The sequence below is a fragment of the Scardinius erythrophthalmus genome, assembly GCF_964197995.2.
Source record: "Scardinius erythrophthalmus genome assembly, chromosome: 5".
In the NCBI taxonomy this organism is placed as follows: Eukaryota; Metazoa; Chordata; class Actinopteri; order Cypriniformes; family Leuciscidae; genus Scardinius; species Scardinius erythrophthalmus.
The window spans coordinates 38,307,858-38,335,857 of NC_138225.1; the positions used below are offsets into that span (position 1 = coordinate 38,307,858).

Below are 28,000 nucleotides of genomic sequence, written 5' to 3' on the forward strand. Positions count from 1 at the left end.
AGGAATGAGCAACGCTCGCCGAGCAGCGGATACGCGGCCGTTCTAAACAAATAGCCTGTTTTAATCGTTCCTGCGGACGTTTATGCAAATTCGCATGACTGACAAGTAGATATCACGTGCTAACGTGGGCCGTCAGTTCACGAACCTTAACATGTAACAGAATACTCGCTAGTCCCGGCTTGTGAAGCAGGAGTGAAGAGCAATCAATCACCGGACACCTCCACCGTTATTCGTATTTGTACAGTACAGTGAGCGCTGCTGAGGCAGGGGAACCGCTGCTCTAATGCTTCCCTGACCACACCGACTCAGCGCTGCTATTTTAACGGGGTATCTTGTTTTCGACCAAACATCAGATCAGGTTTTATAGCGGGACAAGATGTTGCAAGTGTTGATTTGCGGCGTTGTGGTCTTTCCCGGTCTCTTCTTCACTTTTAGAAAAGTGCTTCCGTCCATTTTCAAGCAGTGGACAGATGCCGACGTCGTGCTGGTCAGCGAGAGGTGAGTTTGGTGACAGTTGAGCAGTTCTGTAAGGCCAGACAGCTCTTGTATCATAATTTGCTGGTTTACTGCTGTTTTGGAGAAAAAACGAGTCTCACTGTCAGTTTGAAAGGTCGGGTTTGCACATTTCACAATAATATTCACGTAAAAAGGCTAACTTGATGGAAACGATCATACCAACTGTTAAAATGCAGATGCAGTGTTTGCATCTTGACCTGTAGCAGGGGCTTCACAGACTCAGGGACCCCCAAACAGGCTCTCAGCCAACCAAGGGACCCCAATTTTCAATATCTATCCAGGACCTTGACAGATCCCATGGGCACCTGGTTAAAAATCCTATACCCTATATATAGATTTATATGCAGAGGCTTGTGTTTAAGAGATCAATTATGTTTATAATCAGACTATGTTGTGCTCATGTTATCCTATGATATGTTCAGCTGATCTCATGACCTTAATCACTCCCTTATCAACTTAGCCATGGATAGTCCATGGAGAAAGAGCATGAATTGACCAACTTCCAGAAATGCACAGACCTCTTTTATATTTCCAGATTTCCATGCAAACATGCTGGGTGAAATAGGTCTTCAATGATCTGATCTGATCTGTACCTGAAGGCAGATCGCTACAAACACATCTGGGTAATAAACCCAGTACACACAGTCAACTTATAACCATTAGTGTAATATATTCTCAAACTCAACATCTGAAACTAGCCACTATTTAAAAATTGTAAGTGAGGGGAACATTTATCTGTGTTCATCCAAACATGCATTTTTTTTGCAGATAAGCAGTTTCAGATCAGTTCTGGGTGGGTTCAGCATAAATTGTCATTGATAGTAGTTTTGTGCCCTTGTTAGCTTATACAATAGGCAAAAATGCATCTTCTAAATATAAAATAACACAAGAGTGTGCGCTCAGCTTTGGGATATTTTGGCTTCATCATTTTATAGCAGAATCTTACATTTATTTGGTTTATTTTTTTAATTTTAGCAATGGCCATAATCCCAGCCAATGCCTATGTTTGCTTTACATGTCTTTGCTTTTTATGAGCCATCCACAGTTTTATAAAGTTCTATCAGTGTGTTCTGACTGGAGGTCAGTTACTATTATGGCTAAACGGCTATGTTTTGTTTTAATTTTCTTTGAGTTCCTGTTGTGCTAGATCAGGTAATCCTGTTCCTGGAGTTCTACCTTCCTGCAAAGTTCAGCTCCAGACCTGATCAAACAGAACTGAACCAGTTAATTAAGATATTCAGGGCCACTTGATAATTACAGGCAAGTGTGTTGGATCTGAACGCAGGTAGGTAGTTTTTCCAGGAACTGGATTGGGCACCCCTGTGATAGATTCTTCCAATCCAATCAATTAAATCAAACACCAAAAATGATGCTGTATCAGCATAAAAATATTCTAAGTAAGGGCTAGGTATCGGTCAAAAATTGTTGATACCGATACCTTGACTTCGATACAGGTTCCTTAATGATACTTTTTTTTCCGATACTAATTTTATGAAATCCATTTTAACAAGATTACATTACATAATACCTAAAAAAAAACCCTGGTTTTATTTTTTCAGTTTGTTGACTTATTTTACAGACTCAAAGACTCGCGCTTCGCTTCGCTTCGAATGCATAAAGCTTGCCGCAAAGCACTGGCAAAAGTAGCCTAATGATTATGAATGTGTCGGGAAAAAATAGCAAGGAGACATTTTAATTGTTTATTAATAAACTAGTGTTATCTGAGTCAGCGTTGGCTGCAAAGATGAAGTTGACGTTGCTGACTTGTCATCTCCGCAGTATAGAGAACACGCTCGTGCCTATAGAGAGAAATGCACCTTTCATTTGGATTACATAATCAGAGTATTTGTTTTTGATTCAACTTGGTTAGTTTAAAAGTAGACGTTTCAAGTTTTCGATATGCCTATTTCTCATGTCTGTGAGATAAGTTGCCTATACGCTGAGTTTCGGTTCATTTATGTGACGCGCTCCAGTTCTTCTTGGAGTTGAGACGGAGCAACTTTCTGCTCTTAAGTTTATTCCGTGCACTGTCAAGTGCTTCATCAGATTTGTTGTGTTGCTGGTCTTGGCAGCAATTATCTTGTCGCAAATACTGCATTGCGCGCTGTTGGCATCGAGCCTGGTGATATATAGCCACACTTTTGATCTTTTCCACATCTTTTCCATCTATAGGGGTTGGGACACTTACACACTACAGCCTCGTGTGAGCCACGTCTCTGGGCGTAACCGGCGTAAACTAGTGTTTTTCCTTAATGCCTTGCCACAGCCAATCATGCATGCTTATTAGCATACTGACATTGACCAGATTAACCCCTTAGGTATCGAAATTTGGTAACGATCGACAAGACATTTTTTGATACTCGATGGGATCGAGGCAATTCGGTCGGTGCCTAAAAATAATCGATACACAGCCCTATTCTAGTAACAAAAGGGTCCAGTTCTCTGGGCTTTCGCACCGGGTAGTTATACTCAGTTATAGGAAGTAGCCACCTGGGCGGTCCCCCGAGAACTAAATTTCCCCAGGACAGTTTCCGCCAGTAGAAAGTGACATAAGCAGGCTGACAGCGACGCCGTTTAAGTGTGGCATTCAACAACTGTAAGATGGAAGACATCGTGATTGGAGCTGTGTTTGTTGTGTGTCGTGGGTTTCGTGATAACAGAGATAGAATGTTGATGTATAAGTTATGCGATTGAAAGAGCAAAAAGGAGGGCTAAGAGACGAAATCTCCTATGACAAATAGCAGTGCTTCATCAAGGCTGAGAAAAGAACACAATACCGCAGATAAAGGCCATTAGCATTAGCTTTCTGAATTTTTATGTCTTATCGTTGTTTTCCATGTTTGTGGAGTAATATAAACTGTGTTTACACTGCTTTTTAAAAATGGTGGGTACCGGTGTTTCGTTAGGTTTGCATTCGGCCAATCAATGTACACTTATGCTCTATTGGTTTGTGCTGGGTTTGACCCTATTCTGAAGTAGGATCTAATTTAGCACAACTAAAATCGTGAAAGCACCAAAAAAACGGGAAGTTCCGCCAATAGTTATTGGACAATGAAAACGTTCCTCCGGTGCAAAAGCCCCTTCAATTCAGAACTGGTTCTTCACGTTCCTTCTCTTTCAAGAAAACCAACACTCAGCACTAAGTTTATAGAAATTGGCTGTTTTTAGATTCAGTATATTTTTGCAGACAGTTTGAGGAAGCCAAGATAAAAACGCTATTGGAAAATCAATAACTAATCAATAAAAAACAAAAAACAACATCTGCATCCCTGAAGTGAGTTTGTTATCTGCCCTTGTGTATCAGAAAATAAACTAGATTGCATAAAACTAAGTTTTGGCCCAAACTCTTGTCAGGAGTGTCATGTTTCTTTAGATGTTGTCATCTGACGGATAGTGCTCAGCAACACGACATACTGTGTAACTAACACATGATAGATATACGGACATGTAGATAGATAGTTGATCTTTGATCTTGGTTGATGGTAGTTAGACGATGTGCTGTGAGCCTCTGGATTCAGTGAAGAGGATGGAGGTTGTTAGAGGAGTGATAATGAAGTGACGCAGACTCTGGACTTTTACACAGAAGTGTTGATTCAATCAGTTCTATGTGTGTACATGTTAGAATGAGGCAATCAGCCTGAATCACTCTAAAGCCGGGCTCAGACTACAGGAGTTTCAGGCCGATATATGCCTGATTTACTCCTCCCGACACTCGAATAAAAAATTGCGGCAAGGGCATCGGTCGGTTCAGATATTTGGTCAAGATTATCTGGTGATTTTAAATCAGTTAATTTACAGTTCAAATCTTAAACCTCCCGATCTGCACGCTGCGCCTCCCGATCTGCCAATGCTCTCGGACACATCAGGGCTGCCCAGACAATATCAAACATATTAATATTTTAAATCGGAATGATTACGACTATGATTACGTCTGTACTTTCACAATAGCCACTGAGAGACAAGTCTACAAGGAGATGGAAGTGACGGAACTTTTGAAATGTTGACCGAAAAAAAACAAAAAGCAGCTGTACGGGTCTAGTGAGCAAAGGAGATGGAGGAACGGCTGGTCAAAATGTTTTTTCTCGCTACAAAGAATAAGTATTGATACACCAAGTTGTAGACAGTAGACAAAATAGTAGACAGCACTATTAATAGTAGACAAAATAGACAGTATCTATTTTTTTTTACATCTTCCCGGTGAGATCATATGAGGTGCTAAATCTTGTAGCGTGTGCAGGTCTGAGATCTGAAAGAAGAAAATCTGTGAAGATTCTACTTATGAGCGTGATGCAACCAGATTTCACAATCGGTTAAGATTTAAAAACTGCTGTGCGATAAAAACTCCTGCAAAATATTGAAAAAAAATTTGATAACTTATAATATAAAAATGTGATATGCAATATGCAGTATAACAAATTAAAATTCAATTCAATTCAATTTTAATATATTTGAAATATAATTTCCTGTGATGCAAAGCTGAATTTTCAGTATCATTACTCACCTCTTCAGTGTCACATGATCCTTCAGAAATCATTCTAATATGCCGATTTGCTGGTCAAGAAACATTTATTATTATTATCAATGTTGTGGACAATTTTTTTTCAGGATTCTCATTCTTTGATGAATATAAAGTTCTATTTAATTTATTTGAAAAATAATCTTTTATTACATTGTCTTTACTGTAACTTTTGATCAATTTAATGCATTCTTGCTGAATAAAAGTATTGATCCCCCCCCCCAAAAAAAAAAAACATTCTTACTGACTCCAAACTTTTGAATGGCAGTATATAATGTTACAAAAGCCTCTTATTTCAGATAAATGCTGTTCTTTTGAACTTTCTATTCATCAAAGAATCCTGATTTATTTGTATTTTTTTACATAACTGTTTTCAACATTGATAATAATAATAATAATATTAAACGTTTCTTGAGCAGCAAATCAGCATATTAGAATGATTTCTGAAGGATCATGTGACACTGAAGTAATGATTCTGAAAATTAAGCTTTGCCATCACAGGAATAAATTACATTAGGCTATGTTAAAATAGAAAACAGTTATTTTAACTTGTAATAATATTTCACAATATGATTATTATTATTTTTTTAATCAAATAAATGCAGCCTTGATGAGCATAAGAGACTTCTTTTAAAAACATTAAAAATCTTACCAATCCCAACATTTTAAACGGCAGTGTGTGTATATTTCACATTCTTTCTGGGAAAAGAAAGCATCACTACAACTTATGAAAGTGAACAGCAGTGTTTTTGCATGACTTAAAATGTCACAAACCTGACAATGTCATTTAAAAAAAAAAAAAAAAAAACTAAAAATAAATAAATATAAATACCAATAAATCTTTGCTCAACTTGGTAATCTATAGTTATATTTACCTGAAAACTTTCCATCAAGAAGAACATCCAGGTAAACAAAAACACCAGAAACTAGGGGTGGACTATTAGTTATTTTAATTTATCTTTGTTATTACAAATAAGAGCAAAGAGGCAAATTACAAATAATAGGACTAATACAATAAAATAAACAGTAATTTAAGTTTTTCCAGTAGGCCTACATTATATCTATTTATCAGTAAAATTCTAGTTAAAAACAACAGAAACTGAATAATCAAATGTAAAAATAAAACACTGCATAATCTTCAGCACATTAATTAAATATACTGTACAGTAGTCAACATTTGAAGTGGATCAAAACCTTTCATCAAAGTTATACATAAATTAGGGATGCAACGATACAACTTTTTTTCAAACCAAGTACAAGTACTTACATTTGGGTACTTGCTGATACCAAGTACCGATATGAGTACTTAAAGGTGCTCTAAGCGATCCCGGGAGTCATAACTTCTTGTTGACATTCGAATTGTTGTCAAACAAAACGGAGGCTAGCTAGACCCTCCCTCCTCCTCATCCCGTCTCCTCCCTCCTCCCCTTCCTTCCGACATAAAGGAAAGTCAAAATAGTCACTACAAACAAAGTTAAGTTTTACTGATACTTCATTCAATGTGTAATGTCGCCAAGTTAGATAAATGCTTTTATATATTGCAGAACAGAATGCAGAAAAAGAGAAACATTATCTTAAAATCATTTCGCCACCTGAGGTTATAACTATAGCTCCCATACAAGGACGCAATAATAGCAATATAACGTTCGAGTTTCCCAGTGAGCATAAACAACGACCGCGTCGTAAACAAATTTAGTCAAAGTTGTCAACAGCCTAACATTATAAATGAACATTCAAATTCATAACAAACAGTGGGTGAAAACAATCATTCACACAAATTGTCTGTTGTGAATTTGCTTGATCATTTACAATAGAGATTGATCGCTGCTAGAAACATACATGTTGTTTTCACCAAAGTTAACGCTGACTGCATAGATCTAGCTAATTACATCCTTGTGTTGGTTTAGCGAACATGAACGTCAGTTTAGAAAGAAAAATGGATTTACCTGTTCTGCCAAAAACAGAGCAACTATGTCGGATTGGAAGCCCTTCTGTCGGCAGAGTTCTCGCCACCTTTCGAAGGGTTTTCCGATGTAAATTCGGGACTTCGCGCGTTCCTTATCCTTGACACTTATCCTTGTCCCTCTTCTTTGCAATTTGTTCATCGGAACGTCGTCTCTTTGGTCGTGTGTTGGCCATAATTCAAAATTCCCTCTTCATGCTTCTCTCTCCTCCACACACACACCCCCTTCACGTGCACGCGCACTAACCCCGCAAACCCCACCCTCCAATACTTCTTGTCGGTTATTGGCTGGAACTCTGATTATTATGTTTCGTGGTGCGGGTGAGCCCAGTTTGTTTTTGTTGCCGTTTGTGGAGCCTGTGGTGTCTAGAGAGACCGCGTTTTTTTTACAGTGTGTTCAGGGGACAGGCAGCTAGCGGATAGTGAGGAGATGTTTGCTGTATGTGACAAAAAATGTTTTGGCCTAAAAAACGCGTCGCATCACTTAGAGCACCTTTAATAATACCATACAATTCTTCTAACAATGTTTTATTTTCATCAGATGTTTTCCACTTTCTGACTATAACAAAGTAAATATACAACTTGTAAAATCAAATTGCTTGTGCTAAAGGAGCTATTACTTACCCCTCCTCGACAATTTAGTAGAGCATAGTTTGCACTCTGCTCTACTTTGATCATCATCGCTTTTAAAATATCTCCAAACGGCTGACATTACTCCTCCGACTACCTGCTCAACTGACGAGAAGTTAGGCTAATGGCACATTGCCATAAGGGGCCGTTCACATATTGCCTTTTTTTTTATCTTGCAATTTCATTATTTCAAATGTGGGGCTCTGCGGCAGGCGCGCTTATGATACAAGTGGTTCGGTGTTTACATGAATACTCGCCAAGACAGGCATTCTAACATAACTATGTGTGTATTTGATAGTTTGAGTGCAATAAACCGTGAAAGAGATCTGAATTCAAGATCACACACTGTGCAAGAGGTAGCTTTCTGTGCGCGCACTACGGGTGTAGGCTATATGTTAGACAGTGCGAGCACCACACAATAAGTTTTCCGCAGTTTATTGCACTTAATAACTCTTTTTAACATCAAGAAAGTCACATGTAGGTAACAGTCGCGTGCCCAATCTATTCCCTACTATATGTGTTGGCCTAAAACTTTTTGAAGTAGCCTATTAAAGTCATTCAGATATCGCAAACCCTTGCGATATTCATATTGTGATATGTACATTCGTGATATTTCGATATATCATACAGCCCTAATTTTAAGTGTCAGAAACATAATTTAAAGGGCACCTATTATGCCCCTTTTTACAAGATGTAATATTGGTCTTGGGTGTCCCCAGAATGTATTTGTGAAGTTTCAGCACAAAATTCCCCACAGTTAATTTATTATAACCATTTGAAAATGTCATTTTTGGGGCCTGTTTTAAAAAGAGCTGTTTTTTGGTCTATACCACCTTAAATGTAAATGAGCTGCATATCCCCGCCCTGCTGGACCCAGATGATGAAGAGACTCCGGCACAGAATAAACACGAATGAGAATGGACTAAACGTCTCGGAGAGGTTATTTGATACATTTATGTACTTATAGAGTTTTAATCGCGTCCCCTTAGCAATTATGGATGTGCAACACACACACACACACACACACACACACACACAACAAATTGTGATAACTTTCGCGCAATTTTTTTAAACTAACTTATACACACGCTTATGTGGCAAATATGAGAAGATGGCTAACGTTACAGAACCAGAAAACAAATGCTGCAGGGAGATAGACATTTATACTGTCTATGGAGATAGAGGTATTCATTTTACATTTTTTATTGCTGCAAAAAATAATGTACGTGACATAAAACTGTCTGACGTTGTTTGTTGAGACATCCTATGACGACGACAATAAATAGCTTTAGACGCATTTGTTATTGAACTGGCTGACATGACATCGATTGAAATGACTATTTGCTCAAAAATGATAAAATACACTTACTTCTTCTGGAGGTGACGTTGGATCGCGAACAGTAGGCAACGATCCACACTTGAGGATTAACTTTGACCCTCGTTCACTAAACAGTCAGTCAGAAAATGATTCTTGTATTTAGGAAGTTTAAGTGGTGCCTTTTCTTCATAAATAAAATCCATCCGCTGCGTTTTCAGTGGCTCTGATGTCAGTGAAGACTAGTATCTCCATTCTTACATCCCACAACAGAACACCTACACTTCTTAGGAGACATTACCGGCTGTCGTTGAAACAATGGCGATGGTGTGCAGAACAGATCACCGAGGGCGGGGTCTATGCCAAAACCAGATGTCAATCAAACAGCGTCTGTGGGGCTTAGCTCATTTCTACGTCACACTGAGGAAAATCTAGAACAGGGTGTTCTGAGACAGTGCTTATGATTTATTGAGATAGTAAAAAAACTACTGGGTGGATTTTTATCATTCTAGGGTGGTTTTGCTCACACACTGCCAACACACATTTATGTTCAAACACCATGTAAAAGTGAATTTTGCATAATAGGTGCCCTTTAACATCAACAGATTTTGTCTCAGCAAAGTAACAATATGAGCACAATTTATGTGCTGTGATAGACGCTGCCTTGTTCACGTTTGAGTGCTCTCTGAGTGCCAAAGGTTTCTATTTACAGCATGTTTTTACAAGCGTTGAGCATTTTTAAACAATCACTATCATATTTGTTTAACCCATGAACGCAAAGGCCTATCAGAGCAGAGGTGCTAGTCAGTTAATTAGTCAGAATCCGCTTAACACAGCTGAAAACACAAGATTTTGTTTTGTTCAAAACGAATTGCAGCTCGCGGATCCTTTCATTATAACCAACAAACTGTGAACACAATGTAAATAAAAGATTCATTGTACAATTAAAGGTGCCGTAGGTGATTCTCTGCAGAAACATTTTTTTTATGCTGGTTGAAAGTCTCCTCATATCCTGACAGCAATCACTCTAAGCGGTTTAAATATATTTTTATAAATATATGTTGTCTGTGGAAGGCGTAGGGCCATAAAATATTCGTTCAATCGTTGCAGTTGGTCCGAACGATACTATAGCATGTGTTCACACAGGCATAATAATTCATCAGCGCGTTCACGTATGCCCCAAAGTAATTAGTCACATGACAGAGACGTTGTGCGATGCTTGTGTCGTGAAGCACGTGTGAAATCAGTCCAATGGTGTTACGGGATGTCAGAGGTGGGTGACGTCATGAACCAGGAAACTATAAAGCATGCCCAAACAGTGCCATGCTAGCTTCTGTATTCAGTAAGCGCTCTCTGTGAAAGCATTTGTCTTGGTTTCAACCGATTCATTCAAACGGCTGATTCATTCAAGGAAAGAAGCATTTGACCATCTTAATCTATCCTAGTCAACTGTTTCATTCAAAAAGCTGATTCACTCAGTAAGGAAACACCGCCGAGTGTGGCTTTGTTTTGAACTATTTTCGTTGGCGAAATAGAGCAAAAACAGGAAATATGGTGTCTAAAATGTAAGTCACTTAATATTAACTTTTTGTTTATTAAACTTGTATAAAATCAATATCACATTTGTTATCATGCTGATATTTGGAGAAAAACTTCACTCTTGTGATATTTATTACTAAATTATATAAATGAATACTAAATCACGCTGTAAAAGCGTGCACTCTAAATGCGCACCCGCACTAGTCTAATCTACAAGACTACATCACGTAGAGTATGCATGCACTCTCTGGGTGTGTGTGAGGGATAGGCTATACACGATAATGTCAAATCGCACATCTTTACGATATTATTACAGGCGATATATATATCGCACACCCCTTGTAATGACTGTAACCTTGGTTCCCTGAAGAAGGAACGAGACGCTGTGTCGCCTTGCCATACCTCCTGCGTGCCTGTCAGTGACTTACTTCCATTGACAGTAAAAGAAATGGACACAGCGGAGATAGACTTCAACGGAGACAAGTGAAGTCAATTAGAAGCACTCACTTCCTGATGGCTGAGATTACTGCGCAGCCTCAAACTGAGCTTGACGACGTAGATGTGACGTGAGCAACCTGTCTGACAGTTGTAAGTCTTCTAGTAGCTGTGCCAAGAGAAATCTAAATCATTCCCTTCCGAATCTTGCAGAGACGGAGAGCGTGAGTAAGAGCTGTCCATGACTAGGAGCAGGAGCAACTTTATGACTATTGGCTTCTCCCTTGACTTTATCAGACTTTTTGCCTCTACGTCCCCCTGATTGCCTGCGAGCTTCCCCTCCTGTCTATACGGTAATTTATCTACTGTGCGACAGAGAGTCGCGTGGTTATGACGCAATCGTTATCCTATTTTTACAAAAATGTATTCTACGGGGGCATAACGTAAGATACAAGGTAATGGAGCCTTTTATACATTGTCGTGTTTCTTTATAAATAAACAATGGACAAATGGAGTCTTTAAACACCTCAGATGTAAAGTTATTCGCTGTCAAAGTGAGACCAAAATGAATGGGAGTCAATGGAATGCTAACAGCAGGTGATGGCTTGCTAGCCAATGGATGCCCCCATAGAAGGTACGCTTTCCGAGTGCTGGATTACCCCCTTGCTTGCTTCAGCCTATTAGAAGCTAGCGTTGCACTGTTTGGGCATGCTTTATAGTTTCCTGGTTCATGATGTCACCCGCTTCTGATGTCCTGTCACACCATTGGACTGATTTTTTGCAATCACGCTGAGCGTTCCCACAGCGTTAGCCAACCTAGTGTCTCATTCCCTCTTCAGGGAATGAAGGTTACAGTCGTAACCGAGGCGATTTCAAATCACAGTTGGGATAAAAAAATTCCATTTGAAGTGAATGATAATGCAAACGGATCGCTATATAGGAGATCTATTTAGGTATTTTAGATCTCCTCCTTCCTACCTCTGGATAGTGACTGCTAAAAAAACTCAAAATAAAAAACTAATAAAAATGACAAAAACACCAAATTTCTAAAACTTTAATTAAAACAGTTTGTAATTGTAATTAAAACAGAATTGAGCACTGTTGTTTACTACTTTTTTATCTATGTTTGATATTTGGAGATAAGAAAGTATGTCATGGAAGCCACCCCCAAAGCTACACCAAAGAAGCATTTTCTTCTCCTCCCTTTTTTCTTTCTTTCCGAGCTTGTTGTAATTGAAAAACTGAGAGAGAGGGGGATACAAAGAGTGGATTGTGTAAAATGGGTCTTGTGACAGTATTCAGGCAGCAAGGCTCCAAGGATACAGTGATGTGGGGAGCAGAGCTCTGTGCGTGTGTGTTTGTGGAGGGAAGCGCTTATCCAGTGGCCAACTCAGGCGTAAGCTGTCAGGCCCAGGTCACGTGACCGTCGTTGTCATGACGAGCAAGCGTCATCTCATGTACAATGCTCAGCCGTGCAGCTCAGCAGGCAGTCAGAGGCTTAGACTGAGCTCTACAATGAACTTACACTTCATTTCATTCTTTTTCAGAGCCCTAATGTGACTAATATATTGTGCTTTATAAAGACTGCAATATGCCGCAAAAAAAACTTTCTTAATCATTATCTTTGGGTAGTTGACAAATAATTAGCCAATTTTGTTTTTTTCAACATTAAGGTTTTATTTTATTTTATTTTATAGCGTTAATACTTGTTGTCAGACAATATAATTTGAATGTGTATTTTTTTTCATTTCCATTTGTCATCTGCAAATTTAATGTCTCTTCATCCTCACAAACTTTTACTTAAATGGAACAAAAAAAAGCTACAATTTTATTTAAAATGAGAGGGAAAAATTTAAACCACTACAATAAGTGCATTAACTAACAATTAATTACAAAAACAATTAAGGTACTGAGAAATATGATGCAGTATAGGTGTCGCAATTATATTCAGTTAAATATGGTTTTCTGTCCTTGTGTTCATTTCCTGTTTGCGTCTCTGATGTGTTGCCATGGTTTCTGATTTGATTGTATATCCTGTTCAGCTGTGTTCACCTCATTAACCTGTGTATTTAAGTTCCTGTGTTTAAATCCTAATTTTTTCCGGTATCGTCAGTGTTATGTGGTTGTACTACTTTGCCTGCCTCCCTTTTTCTATGTTTGTTCTTTGTGGATTTACTATTAAAGACTATTTAGTATCTTTATCCTACTTATGGTGCTTTGGACTTCCAACTTCCAGAGTTGTGACAATAGGACTGTACTATCTGTTCCCTCATCTTTAACCAGTTTATTCATTTCAGAATGTGATTGAGCATCTTCAAGATACTGACACTGTCAGTCATCATAGAAAGATATATCACATGACCTCTGACTATTATTTAATAAATTAAGCTCGAAAGGGGATGGATATATGCATCAGTAGTCAAAAAGATTATTTTTACTCAAATTGCCATTACTCTTGCCATTTTTTTCTACAACAATACACTATGAGACTAGAATAAAACCCTTTAAGGTGGGTCTTTAAAACAGTTTTTCCATAATAATGAATATATGATTTTTTTTTTTTATGGTTTGACACAAGTTTTACCCAACGGTAGCAGGTTGGCGAGGTACAGCAGAAACACTTTATCTTTCCCACACACAAACAGTATGACTTTATCTCTATTTAGGGTTTGATGGTGGTGGATGACTTTCGGGCCTGGCCCATTAACATGGAAGCTTATCAGAGCACTGTCATTTAACTCAGGCATGGAGGTGACCAAGTCACGACTGAACATGTCCTAATGAGCAGTTGACGCCATATCATTCATGTAGATTTTTGAAATAAAGACTCAAGTCAGAATATTCTGGCCACACTTCAATATAATTAAAGTACTGGGGCTTTCAAGCTCAAAAATGACCAAAAAACAAGCATCATAAAAGTGATCCATACTGGTCAGTTATTCACTGAAAATCTTGACATTCACTTGCTCTCCTTGATGTGCCATTTAGTTACAGTCAAATAACAAACTTTTACATTTAAATTATCTCTGGTATATGTTTCAAATGATCCATATAAATAATAGGGATTTTTTTTTTTTTTTTTACATTGCATAAAAACTTAAGTATTTTTTATGTTGTTTATAGCCTCTAGGGTGGAAATATCTAAATATGAGGTAACCTGCATGAATTTATTTGTCTTCTCTTCCTCTTGTAGGCTAGTGTCATCCATTCACGCTGTTATGGCCACCGCAGCTGGAATCATCGTGGTGTCCTCGTGCAAAGGCAATGTGATTATGGACCGGTAAGTGGACCAATCCTGTTCCACACCTTTCACAGTGCACCAATAATAAGCTTTTCTGCTGCAAAGGATTATATTGTCCTGCATCTTTGTGTTAAGGTAATGATAAAGCAGCACTAGATACTGATTGGTTAATACAGTATACATTTGTGCTGCTGTGAACACATCTAGATACAGTGCCTGTAATAGAAATAAGGCGCCTGTCAAAGCGTATTACTCATTTCAGTAACCAATTACAATTAAATTCTACTTTAATGTTTAAATGATTAGGGTCAGTAAGATTTTTTTAAAAGAAATACTTTTATTCAGCAAGGATACATTAAATCGATGCAAAAGTGACCGTAAAGACGTTCATAATGTAATATTAATATTTTCTGTAAAACTTTAGAATACTGTTTCTTACTGCATAACTAATAAGGAATTACTGAAGGCACTAATAGGTAATTCTTCATGAACTATTTCTTCACTACTGTTAACTACTAAGGAAGATGTATTAACTAATCAGTATACAATAGAATTTTATGATTGTGTTAAGTAACAGTTAGTTAATCAATAACTAACAAATTATGTCATACCTCCTGAAGAACTACTATTAATTGTCTACTAATTAAGGTTCAAGAAAATTAACTAAGAAGTAACTACTGAACAGTCATACAAAACTACATTGAGTTGTGGCCCTTTCTTATTTACTAATGTTATTAATAGTAGTAGTATTATGAAAAAACAATTTTTACAAATACATATAAATGTTAAAGAGGTTTTTGCCTGTGTGGTTTTGTGAGTGTATTCTGTAAGAAATCAACTTCAAAAAGGAACCCCACTCAAGTGCCTTGCCATAACTAACTTCAGATTAGTTTTTATGTTTTATATACAATACTGTGAGTGTCCATTTTCCTCAGCATAGAATGCCATTGAGTAAATTCATGTATTTGAGGCAATAACTGAGGGAAACTGAAAATATAGGTAACTTATTAGTAATTAATAAATAATTATCAAATAATTCTGCAGGAATTACTTATAAACTGAAACAGTATTCTAAAGTTTAAATATAGGGAACCCATTAGTAATTAATACATAATTAATAGATAATTCTTCAGGAATTACTTAGAACCTGAAATAGTGTTCTAAAGTGAAAATATAGGGAACCCATTAGTAATTAATAAAGAATTACCACATACTACTGACTCAAATCAAACTTTCTGTAAAAAAACACTATTAACGAAATCATCTAAACCTTTGTAAAATAGCCTACATGACAATGACTAGTTTACATGATATCTTCCTTTATTTCAGAACATTTTTTCAGCTCTGAGAACATATTTTAACATTAGATTTAGTATCTTTAGAAATAAAATCATTCGTTTTATGCAATGGATCAGGCGTTTCCATCATGCAAAAAAGACCAATGCGACACTCGTTAGTTAGGTGACTGACATCGTGTCCTTGTATGTTGCCTTGCATAAAATAAAATGATTTACAGCAGAGTAATGATTTTATAGATTAAATAAAACGTACACAAACCTGTATTTCGCCAAAGAAATGCACCAAATCGGCGGCGCTGAGAACTGTCCAAAAGAGGATGCAAAAGCCTGTGCCCTTGCATCACCAAATCTCTGTAAAATGTAGGCTACCGTGATATTGCCGGAACTTGAATGATGCAAAAGAAGTTAACAATGTATAAGGTGTAATGTACATTATGATAAGTTTTGCTAATGAAATAAAAAGTTTGATTATTTGCAGATCAATAAATATATATATAGGTAAATGTCTGCACTTATCTTTCTTATTAGTGCTGAAGAATGACTAAAACTGGCTAGAAAAAAAAAAAAACATTGATTATTTACTTTAAGTACTTTAAAAATTAATTACCTTTGTACTTTTACTAAGGTAATTTTAAACCTGAAATTTTGAACAGGCCTAATTATAATTTTACTGGAGTAATATTTTATTGGGGTATCTGTACTTTTACTCAAGTACTTGATTTGTGTCCTTCATCCACCATTCCAAAAATAACAGATTATTGTAATGACTACTGTGTATGTCTGTTCATTAGTAGTCACTTCATAGTTATTTTTCTTTAACCTTAATTAGTAGATAATTAATAGTAGTTATTCAGGAAGTATGACAGAATTCATTAGTTATTGATTAAAGGTAGGGTAGGTAGGATTTTTATAAAAAACTTTTTTTCAAATTTGTTTAAACTGTCTTTATATACCAATACATAATTAAAATGTAAGTGCTCTGAAAAAGAGAGTATAAAAATCGAGTGACTGTAGACCTTTTAATCTGCAATAAACACAGCTCATTATTTCCATTCGGGACGAAACAATTGATTGGTTTAGGCGACTGTCACTCACTCTCGCAACCATGGCTACCACCCCTGTTGCTAGATCTGCCCATATGCGCGCGCACCCGTTTGATTTGAGGAGTGAGAGAGGCGCGGAACCTACGAAGAGTAAAATTATGGCAGAGAAAGAGCATTCAAAATTCAAAGCACCTGCATATGCCGTCAGCGAAGGCAAACAAGGCAAAAACTACTTCCTCGGAGCCTGGTTGCCCGCACTCTTGAATGACCTCCTCTGCTTCGCCCTCGACCCTGGACCTGTCCTCGAACCGACGATGCGCTACTTGTCTCCGGCGTGTAGTCCTCATTAGAGTCAACAATGTTTTCATCATGGAAACTCTTACATGCAAAACACCGTATATTAGGGCTGTGTATTGGCAAGAATCTGGCGATACGATACGTATCACGATACATGGGTCACGATTCAATATATTGCAATATATTTCGATACTGTGCATAAGGCGATATATTGGGATTTTTTTAAAGTAAAATATATTAAAAATATTTAAAAAAAAAAGACATGATGTGCATAAAAGTCAAAGAAGTTTACTTTAGGTAAACAATTCAGTACACAGAAAATCAAACTGCCAGTTTGGGATTGTGGTTCACAGGTTCTTAGTGAGCAAATTTTTATATGCTCAAGTAGGCATTAATCAAAGAAAATGGGTACATAGCCCCTGTCACAATACAAAACAACAACGTGAACTGGACGAAAATGAATGAAAGTGGATGAAAGTGAACAAAATGAATGTGTCATATATTGAAATCAAGTTTTATGTGATAAAAGATTTTAAAAGAACTGGACGCGCGAATGAGGCGAACCGCGCCGCGCTAAACGCCTCGTACCGGACCTCCAGACGCGCGTAAACGTGTCTTTGCATTGACTTAACATTGAAATCACTCGCGCCAGATGCTCTATTCGCGCGTTTGGTGTGAACGATGCACGCGATTACATTTAGAAATAGACAAACTTTGTTTCCAAATGCACCAAGCTTTCAATTGTATAAACTTTTATAAAACCAGCCAATATAATCACAATAAACACATCCAAAATGAAATATTCAACATATATATAACAACTGCACAACGTCTAATTTGTAAACAAAATGATTTACGCACTAAATCCAGCATAAACTCCGGCACAATTTGCATATGTTTAAACTCTCAAGACAGACGTCACATCCCGAACCTCACAGCAATTGGCTGCCGACTGCGTTTTTCGCTTGATATTTGTATAAAGGAACTGCCCAACTTTTTGACGCTCTCGGTCGCTCTCAAAGCTTTCTCCGGTCCGCTGTCAATCCTAAAATGTCCAGTGGACACGCACCGTTATAGGCGAGCCTGGCGAGGACACTAGTGGTGCGTCTCAGCATAGCTATCTAGTGGTAGGGATTTAAACAACATAAACGTGAACCACTGTCTTATGGTCTTACCATGAATATTTTTGGACGTAAAAAAAAAAAAAATCGATATTGCGTTTTTGAAAATCGATACAGTATTGCAAAATAAAATATCGCGATACTCAAGTGTATCGATTTTTTTCTTACACCCCTACCGTATATGTTATGAATCTTACACGAAATTCACCTTCATCACAGTGTAACTGATGGTAATAAAAAAAAACGTGTAGCAATGCAACCTGTTTTTAGCTTTGCCTTATAAATATAGCTTGTTACCTATAAATATAGCTCGTTACCGAATTAAACAAAGTATATTTTAAACTTTACCAGTATCGATATGCTAGCTTGATAGTGAGTACTAAAAGAAATCTTATTTGTTTATATTTATAGTGATAAAGTTAGGTATTTTATTACATGGGATTCTGACATGATGTCACTGCATGCACTGCGCTCCTTCCTCTCCACTCGTCTCAGGTAAATAAATGCGTCTTCCAGCTGAGCCTGAGCGTTTGGTATCGCGCGTTCATGTGTTTTGGGGGCGTGGCTTTGGAAGGAGCTCAGAAGGGAGGGGGTGGAGTGAATGGAAATAATGAGCTGTGCTTACAACAGTCTTGAGAGGTCTACAGACACTCGTATATAAAGACAGTTTAAACAAATTTGGAATGGTTTTTTTTTTGAAAAATCCTACCTACCCCGCCTTTAACTAACTGATACTTAACACAATCATAAAATTCTATTACATACTGATTAGTTAACACATCTTCCTTAGTAGTTAACAGTAGTGACTTAAGTGTTAATGAAGAATTACCTATTAGTTCTTCAGTAATTTATTATTAGTTATGCAATAAATAAGAAACAGTATTCTAAAGTGTTACCATATTTTCTTGTACAAAAAAAATGGTTTCAAATACTGTTCTTTTGAACTTTCTATTATCAAAGAATCCTGAATAAAATGTAACAGTTTTCACAAACATATTAAGCAGCACAACTGTTTTCAATATTGATAATAAAAAGAAATGTATCTTGAACACCAAATAAGCATATTAGAATGATTTCTGAAGGATCATGTGACTGAAGACTAAAGTAATGGCTGCTGAAAAATCAGTTTTACTATCAAAGGAAATAAATTAAAATGGAACTGAGTTATCTTAAATTGTAATAATATTTCACAATATTACTGTTTTTACTGTATTTTTGCTCAAATAAATGCAGCTTTGAAAGTGTCTTATTTGAAAGAATAAGACACTTTCAAAAACATTAAAAACATCTTACCAACCCCAACCTTTTCAGTGGTGTATTTCAAACTTTTCATATTCTGTTATGAGAATACACAAATAAATATCAAAATAGGACAATTTCTCAAATCCTCTTTCTTTAAAGCATCACTACACTACATCAACAGTTGATGTTCAAAATTGGTGTGATGTTGCTTTAAGAAGGCGGCCCATTGGACCCTACCTGCCCTTGCCTTTGTTCACCTCAGTGGCGCCAGTCACAACAGCTTCAGGGCAACAGTGCTTACCTCTATTCCCATGCCACATCTGCTGACCCCTTTGGCTCCGCCCCCACCCCAAGGACACAGGGAGGAGGAGATTAGGTACATAGAGTCCCAGGGCAACAGCTGTTACCTTCCTATGTGCCCTTCCTCCCTCTGCCCTTCCCCGGCACTAGACTGACACCTGCAATTTCAGCCTCTGCCACCTGTTCATGTGTGCTGGGTGAAATGTGTGCGTGTGTTTGTGGCATAACAGTGTAATCCACGGAAGGCACTTGCCAGGCAAGCCTAGAGAAAACTCCCAACCACCCTGCTAATCCCCCAAAGGCTTAATACTTGGCTCGAGCACATGCACAGCCATGATCCTCAGTGACAAGGAGCATCCAGTGATACTGTGAGTGTTAAAGGAATAGTTCACTCAAAAATGGAAATTCTGTCATCATTTACTCGTGTTGTAGAAATATTTCAGATATTTCACAGGATGTGTAAGCTGCTGTTTTCCATCTTTCCAGCGGATGGGGACCAGAGGAGGCTGTGGTTACCTTTCACTTTGATTATATAGAAAGGAAAAGCTTGAACATTCTGCTAGATAACTCTTTTTGTTTTCAACCCATGAAAGAACGTCATACAAAAAAACAACAACAACAACAACAACAACAACAACAACAACTTAATTTACTCTATCGTTCAGAAGTGTGGGGTCTGTAGAATTTTTTCAGGTTTTTGAAATAAGTCTCTTATGCTCACTAAGGCTGATCAAAAATACAGTAAAACAGCAATACTGTGAAATGTTATTACTGGTACAATAACTATTACAATAACTTTTCTATTTTAATATATTTTAAAATTCCAGTGATGGCAAAGCTAAATTACTCCTGTTTCAGTGTCACATGATCCTTCAGAAATCATTCTATTATGCTGATTTGGTGGTCAAGAATCATTTCTGATTATTATTAATGCTGAAAATGGCTGTGCCGCTTAATATTTTTATTGAAACGATACAATTTTTCAGGTTTCTTTGGCAAATGGAAAGTTCAAATCAACAGCATTTATTTAATGCATCCTTGCTGAATAAAAGTATTAATTTCTTTAAAAAAAATCTTACTGACCCCAAACTTTTGAACAGGAAGATACATGGGATGCATACGATTATACACACGATGGTTCTATACAGAATGTTTTCCGTATGAAGGAAGCGGATGGGGATTTATTCTGCCAACTCCAAAAAGATATAAAATTATCATAAACAAATCATGTGCTATATTCCAAATCTTCTGAAGCCTTTATGCATGCTGTTCGTTGATATGTGTGGATGTTAATTTGCATATCTATGATAATAATTTGCCTAAGGTCCAGGTTTTGTGTACCTTAACTATTATGTCTTCTTTAAGCTTGTTTATTGTTAAATAATAAAAGTTTTTGAGAAAAAGCATTGTGAATCTTATATTTACCATATAATTGATGCATATCTCGTCTGTGGTGTGTATGAACAGTATAGAAATGTCACAGGTCAGTGTAGCTGTTAGCTCTGTGGTAATTAAAGAATTCACTACTAATCCCATGTGCAAAGACTGTGGATCACAGTGATTTTGCCATAGGTTATCCAATACAAACACACACACATATGCTTACTTGGATATAAAAAAAAAGAGTACATATCTTAGACTTCTGTTGTTTTTATATAAAGGTAATAGTTAAAGATGACTACGTCTTACCCTGCCTGGCAGCCCTCAAGACACATAGTAAATGTATAATGTGAAATCTGATTTGGACAATATCTGTAGCCTGTAGCCTATTTAAAATTGCAACTAGCTAATGACAGAATGACATGTGGTAAACAAACATGACACATTTTAGCCACACCTTACAGAATACATTTTAAAATTTTAAGTCTGTTTAAATCCACACCCTCATGAAGGCTCTTTTGAATGTTACAGTTCTATTTGAATAAATAACTCTTTAATATATTAAACCCCCACATGAGTTCTTTAGATCTCTTGTTTCTCAGTGGTATGCTTTGCTAAGCTATCAGATGATAAAACAGGCGAAATAATGTCATAGCCTTAACTTGAAGTGACCTGAATCGTATCAAAGAACCAAAATATCATAGAGACTGGTGGGGGATGGACTCTTTTTAAACTTAGGCCAGTAAGAAATCACCTTTGAACCGCTTATTAATATAAAGCATTCTCATGTTTCGGACAACTTGGATCATGTACATTTCCCGGAGCAGCTCACTCTGTCCTCCTATAGTTTCCATATGTGTTTTGTCCATAGAAATTGGTTATTCACTACTGTAAATAAACGTTACTGGCTGATGGTTTCCCGGGCAAAGGGCGCAGATGCGACTAATCGATAATCAAATTAGTTGTCGATTATTTTCATTATCGATAATAATTGTTTTTATTGATTAGTTGTTGCAGCCCGAGACTTCTGTGTCACACATCCTTCAGAAATAATTTGAATATGCTGATTTGATGCTTAAGAAACATTTCTTATTATTATCAATGTTGAAAACAGTCGTGCTGTTTAATACTTTTGTGAAAACTGTGATACATTTTTTCAGGATTCTTTGATGAATAAAAAGTTCAAAAGAATAGCATTTATTTGAAATAGGAAATCTTTTGTATTAAGAATAATGTCTTTACTGTCTTTTTTGATAAATTTAATGTAAAGTATTAATTTAAATGTAAAGATTTACTGAACCCACACTTTTGAAATAAAAACTTTTAGAATACTTAAAAAAGGTGTTTTTTAGAAGATGAGATTAAGCATATTTGTATGTTTGTTTGAAATCACTCCATACATGATTTGTTCACTTATTCTGTTCATTTTCTATTCCAGACACTGGCTGACCACCTATTTTGTCATTTGGTATGGCGTTCCCTACATGTCATATGACATCTTCGCCATGTACCTCAGCCATTACTATCGCTTCCGGGTCAAAGGCCACAAGGACTATAAAAGCCACTCTCTACGAACCGTCAACTCATTTGTGAGGAAAGAGTTCCTGCTGGTCCTTCATCACATTGCACTACTCTCCATTCTACTGCCTGTGACTCTGGTGAGAGAGAGGACAGAAATACAGGGATAGAGACTCGGATGAGTGATATGACAACCAATAATATGACGGGAGAGAGTAATGGGCACTCTCAAATAACCAACTCCACCTATAGCCAGGATCAAATGGGGAGGGAATGTAAAAAGGGGAATGAGGTGCTTTTGTGTCCGTTAAGTACCTGATTCTATGAGAAACAATTAACTTAATAGCAGCTGTTACACTGCCAGAGTACATGCAGTGGGACAGACACACACACACTGGTGGAAACCTGGTCTTTTGTTTGGTGTCTCTGGGCTGTCAGTGGTGATATGAGATCACTTTACCCACGCTTCCATTATTCACACACAGCTGCTACTCAGATACCACCTCACAAATGCGTTGCTTTGTGCTCCTGTTCCACAAAATGTCCCACGAGTCACAAACGTGGACAAACAGATTTTGACATGCATGGTAATAACACAAATAAGGACAAGACCCAGACCACCACAACAAAACATCTGACTTTTATTCAATTCACTTCACTGAAATGTATATTATTTAAAGGCATTTTGCATTGACAAAAAGGATGTATAGATAAATAAAATATAGATAAATATTATAGAAGCCATAGACTTCCCCTAAACCGTGTAGTTTAAGATTGCGCTTCAGGTTAGCGGGAAGGGTTCAGGTGGCTGTTCTAACTGGTCATTCTTATCTTGTTACATTTATACACACATTACACACCTTTGATCCACCATATACAGCACTGTATATCATAACACATACATATGATGTGGACCATTTCCAAAACTAGGAGTCATTTCTTGACATTATCTACATCTGTGTAAATGCCATTCTCTCCATTGTGTCTAGTGTTATCTTTGTTTTTGCTCATGAGGGTCAGTTTCACTTTGTTTGTCTTTTAACTTAGTATTGCCTATAACTTTATTGTAGCTTGATTTGAACAGTTAGCCTACTTTAGCCTATGATTTCTAGCACAACACTGACAGGGAGGTGTGAGCTGTGATGTAGAGCCTGATTTGTCACTAGGGCTGTAAATATTTTCTCTAACAGTGGTTTATTTCGATTACGATTCTTTATTTATGGTGTAATGATTTATGATTTGATAATAGTTTGTTTTTATTAGATTATTTTAGTAATTTTAAGTTTTATTTTATTTTAATATACATTAAATAATTCTAATATACATTTTATTAATCATAAGGAATATAAATTTAAATTCTTAAAAATGTAATATATAATGTTTAGTTAATAATATAAAAATAAATATGCCCAAATGTAACTGGAGGGACACTGGAAGTAGATTGGGTATCTGGATTTTTGTGTGTGTGTGTGTGTGAAAAGGCGATACTATATTCAAATGTTCTGGGTCAGTAAGATTTTTTATTTTTTTTAAAGAAATCATGAACTTTCTATTTATCAAAGCATTGCTATAAAATATTTCACAAAAGTATTAAGCAGCACAACTGTTTTCAACACTGATAATACTAAGAAATGTTTCTTCAGCACTAAATCATGGCTATTTAATTTTGAAGAAACATTTCTTAGTATTATCAGTGTTAAAAACAGTTGTGTTGCTTAATACTGTTGTGAAATTAGAATGATTCTGAAGGATCATGTGACACTGGAGACTGCAGTAATGGATGCTTTGCCATCTCAGGAATGAATTACATTTTAGAATATATGTATATAAAAATTGTAAATAATATTTAACAATATAATGTTTGTTTTTTTTACTCTATTTTAATCAAATAAATGCAGTCTTGGTGAGCAAAACTTCTTTCAAAAATATTTTTAAAAATCTTACTTGACCCCACATTTTGAATGGTAGTGTAGGCATTACATTTTCATTATCAGATTGATGCATTACATATTATTTACACTCTTATTGTTCACATTGTGTGTGTTCATGTTTGTGCTGACTGTGGTTTTTGGTCTCTTTGTGTACATCAGTTCTTCAGGAAGAACCAGGGTGATTTCTTCATTGGCTGTCTCTTCCTCACAGAGCTCAGCACTCCTTTTGTTTCAGTGGGCAAAATCCTCATTCAGGTAACACATGCACACACTCTCACAAACTGATTGTGTGTTTAACTCAGCTGTCCTTCACAGTGCTGCTCAGGAGCTGCCAGTCAACACTTTTCCTGTTTCCTTTTAGTCAAGATAAATGGTTAAATACAGAGATGGAGGTCTGTCAGTGCAACAAACAATCCAGGCATACAATAATAATTAATAATTTGCCGGGTTTCACAATCAATCAATCAATCAATCAATCAATCAATCAATCAATCAATCAATCAATCAATCAATCAATCAATCAATCAATCAATCAATCAATCAATCAATCAATCAATCAATCACCTCTGAACCAAAGTAAAAAGATTTCAAATTAACTGACTTGTAAAAATTGTGATTAAGAAGACTAAAAAAATAATTATCTTGTTCACTAAGGCTGTGTTTATTTGTTCAAAAAAAGTAATATTGTGAAATAATATTTTGATTTAAAATACTTTCTTTTTGAAATATATTTTAAAATGTAATTTATTCCTGTGATGGCAAAGCTTAATTGTCAGCAGCCATTACTCCAGTCTTCAGTCACATGATCTTTCAGAAATAAATTGAATATGCTGATTTGGTGCTCAAGAAACATTTCTTATTATCAATGTTGAAAACAGTTTTGCTGGTTAATATGTTTGTGGAAACTGTGATAAAAAAGATTTCAGGATACTTTGATGAAGAGAATGTTCAAAAGAACCATATTTAATTGAAATAGAAATCTTTTTTTAACACTATAAATGTCTTTACTGTCACTTTTTATTTAATGCAGCCTTGCTGAATAAAAGTATTAATTTCTTAAAAAAGAAAACAAATATATATATATATATATATATATATATTACTGACCCCAAACCAAATGAATGAATGCAGCCATAATGGTGGTGTATGATAGGCATTTCCCTGGATGAAGCATTCCGTATCTCTACTCTCTATTTTTCAATAACTGCTGATTCTTGGTCTTTGCTTGTTTGGAGAGATTAGGTGAAATTGTTTTCAGACATGCACCACTTATGTGCCTCCACATGCCTCCTTTTGGTAGTCATGGGTATTACATTTCAAAGCAGTCCCAGCATCTTTGCAGTGACATTTATTCTTTTTTGCCAGACTATTGACTAAGTCTGGTCCACTTTGCAGCTTTTTCTGACAAAGGCCTGTTAAACAGGATGAAACTGACATGTGAAAAGAAGATATTTTAAAGAATGTTTGCAACCAAACAGTTTTGGTGCCCATTGACTTCTATTAGATGGACAAAAAACAACAAAAGCAACAATGAAATCTGATGAAAATCTGATGAAATTAATGAAATCTGAGAGATTTCTGCCCCTCCACTGAACGTCCAGGTAACTAAAACTTAGAGGATCCATAAACGTCGTAAAGGCATCCTAAAACTAATCCATATTAATCTAGCAGTTAAATCCAAGTCTTGTAAAGAGATATGATCACTTTATATGTTGAACAGCTTTTATTTACATCTAAACAATGATTGACACACATACATAGAGAAACATCACACATGGTGTAAACAGAAGCTCAAAGATGCATGATGTGTGAGATTCAATGAGGTTCTAACGTGTGATGCCCACATGAGTCTCTGTTTACCATAAGTGGTGCGCTATGTGTTTATATGTGAATAAAAGCCTAACTAAATCTGTTCATCATATAAAGCGATTGTATCTCTTCACAAGACTTGGATTAAAATGCATGATTCATATGGATTAATTTACAATTGACTTCTAAGATTTGGTTACCTGGACTTTCAATGGAAGGACAGAAACCACTGAGATTTATTAAATAAAATCTTGAGATTAAAGTCTAAGGTTTAGAATGACATGAGGGTGATTAAATGATGTCAGAATTTAAATTTTTGGGTGAATTATCCGTTTAATGTTAACCCTGTTTTGCCCACATCTTCTAATCTTCCTCTCATTCTTCTCTGTTGACTGTCTCTTCCTGTAGCTGGGGTTGCAGGAATGCTGGCTGCACAAGGTTAATGGCGGCATGGTGTTGCTGAGTTTCTTCTTTTTCCGCATCGCACTCTTCCCCTACATGTACTGGGCCTACGGCTCCCACTACGGCATCCCCCTCTATAGTGTTCCCTTCCATCTGCCGCTCTCCACCAACCTGGGCAACCTCTGCATCCTGTCGCCGCAGGTCTACTGGTTCGTCCTTCTCTGCCGTAAAGGCTTCCGACTCTACAAGCGTCAGCGGGATGCTCAGAACCAGGTCTCTCCGCTGTCCTCGCCCGAGCCTCTCTCAGATATCTCCAAGGCTGATTAGTGAAGGTCTTTATCTAAAACAAACAATCAACCAACGTCACAGCTCAAGGCTACGGCACTGCATCTACTACTGTTACAGTACAACCAAGACTTCATGTTAGACATACCCTTATTGCTTCTCTTCATTTTACTCTACTCTGCTTTACTCCATTCCACGCACACACTCACATTTACATGTTTGACCGTTACAATGCCCGCTCAACTGGATTAACTGCAGTGACCTCCAGGGAACATCTTTTAGGTCAGTTATCGAGGGCCAAGACCCTCTCCTCCTTCTCTGATTGGAGTATCTGTTACAGTTTGGACTGATGTCTTTAAATGTAATCGGAATTATGTGTTACTTTTTTGTTTTTGTCCCATATATGAAATTCTGCCCCTGTGTGCTTAGAGTACAAAAATACACTGGTTTAAAGGAGGGAAACTGTTATGTGAGTGGCACAGCCATCAGTATAATAAATTCATCAGATTAGACCCACAGTATTTCAGGTCACATCCGAACAACTTTTCACATCACTTCCCACTCGGCGCAAAGCTCCGATCACATGGTAAGCATTTCCATGGCTGCAGTGCTGCTGTTCTTGTTTACAGCTCATTAGAGTTCTGTGAATGTGTTTGCACACACACACTGCCCTGCTGTGACTGTTTACACTCCTCTAACACACACCGCCCCTCACATGCTCTGGAGGCTGCTAATGAATTCTGCTTCGCTTCTGCGGGCCTTTTGAAAACCCCAAGTCCTCCCATCCACATGGGGGCAGTAGAGAGTTGGTCTTTGTTTAAATCAGGGATGGGCAACTTCGGTCCTGGATCACTGTCCTGCAGAGTTTATCTCCAACCCTGATAAAAAAAAAACCTCACCTGCCTGCAGCTTTTTTGTAATCTGTAAGACATTGATTAGCTTGCTTGGGGGTGTTTGATTAGGGCTGGAGATAAACTCAGCAGGACAGTTGCCCCCCTGGAATAAAGTTGCCCATCCCTGGTATAAATGGGATAAACAGGACTCAAGTCTATAGGGGGATGGGGTCTTTGCAGGGTACAAAGAGTGAGCACATAACGCTTGGCATATCTTTTAGGCCACATTATGCCCAAAGGCATCTCCAGGCAGTAGTCAAAGCAATAATACAGGGGGTTTCAAAGCAAGGGATTGTGGATGATTGGATAGCTCATGTGAACACATG

General features: G+C 37.0%; 1 protein-coding gene across 1 annotated transcript; it reads left to right on the forward strand.

Annotated features, from left to right (window-relative positions):
• tlcd3a (TLC domain containing 3A) lies at positions 1-27,343 on the forward strand. Its single transcript, XM_081366506.1, has 5 exons — positions 1-498; positions 14,108-14,194; positions 22,275-22,494; positions 24,445-24,540; positions 26,503-27,343. Exons 1-5 carry the CDS (start codon positions 377-379, stop codon positions 26,821-26,823), a joined length of 846 nt encoding a protein of 281 aa, XP_081222632.1. The 5' UTR covers positions 1-376; the 3' UTR covers positions 26,824-27,343.
• The last annotated feature ends 657 nt before the right edge of the window (positions 27,344-28,000 follow it).

What these genes read in the sequence shown, in the direction of transcription:
- tlcd3a (XM_081366506.1), top strand. Translation starts at nt 377, where the DNA reads ATGTTGCAAGTGTTGATTTGCGGCGTTGTGGTCTTTCCCGGTCTCTTC. An exon ending in GGCAATGTGATTATGGACCG is followed by an intron (nt 14,195 to 22,274) that starts GTAAGTGGACCA and finishes TTTCTATTCCAG; the next exon opens with ACACTGGCTGACCACCTATT. An exon ending in TTCTACTGCCTGTGACTCTG is followed by an intron (nt 22,495 to 24,444) that starts GTGAGAGAGAGG and finishes TGTGTACATCAG; the next exon opens with TTCTTCAGGAAGAACCAGGG.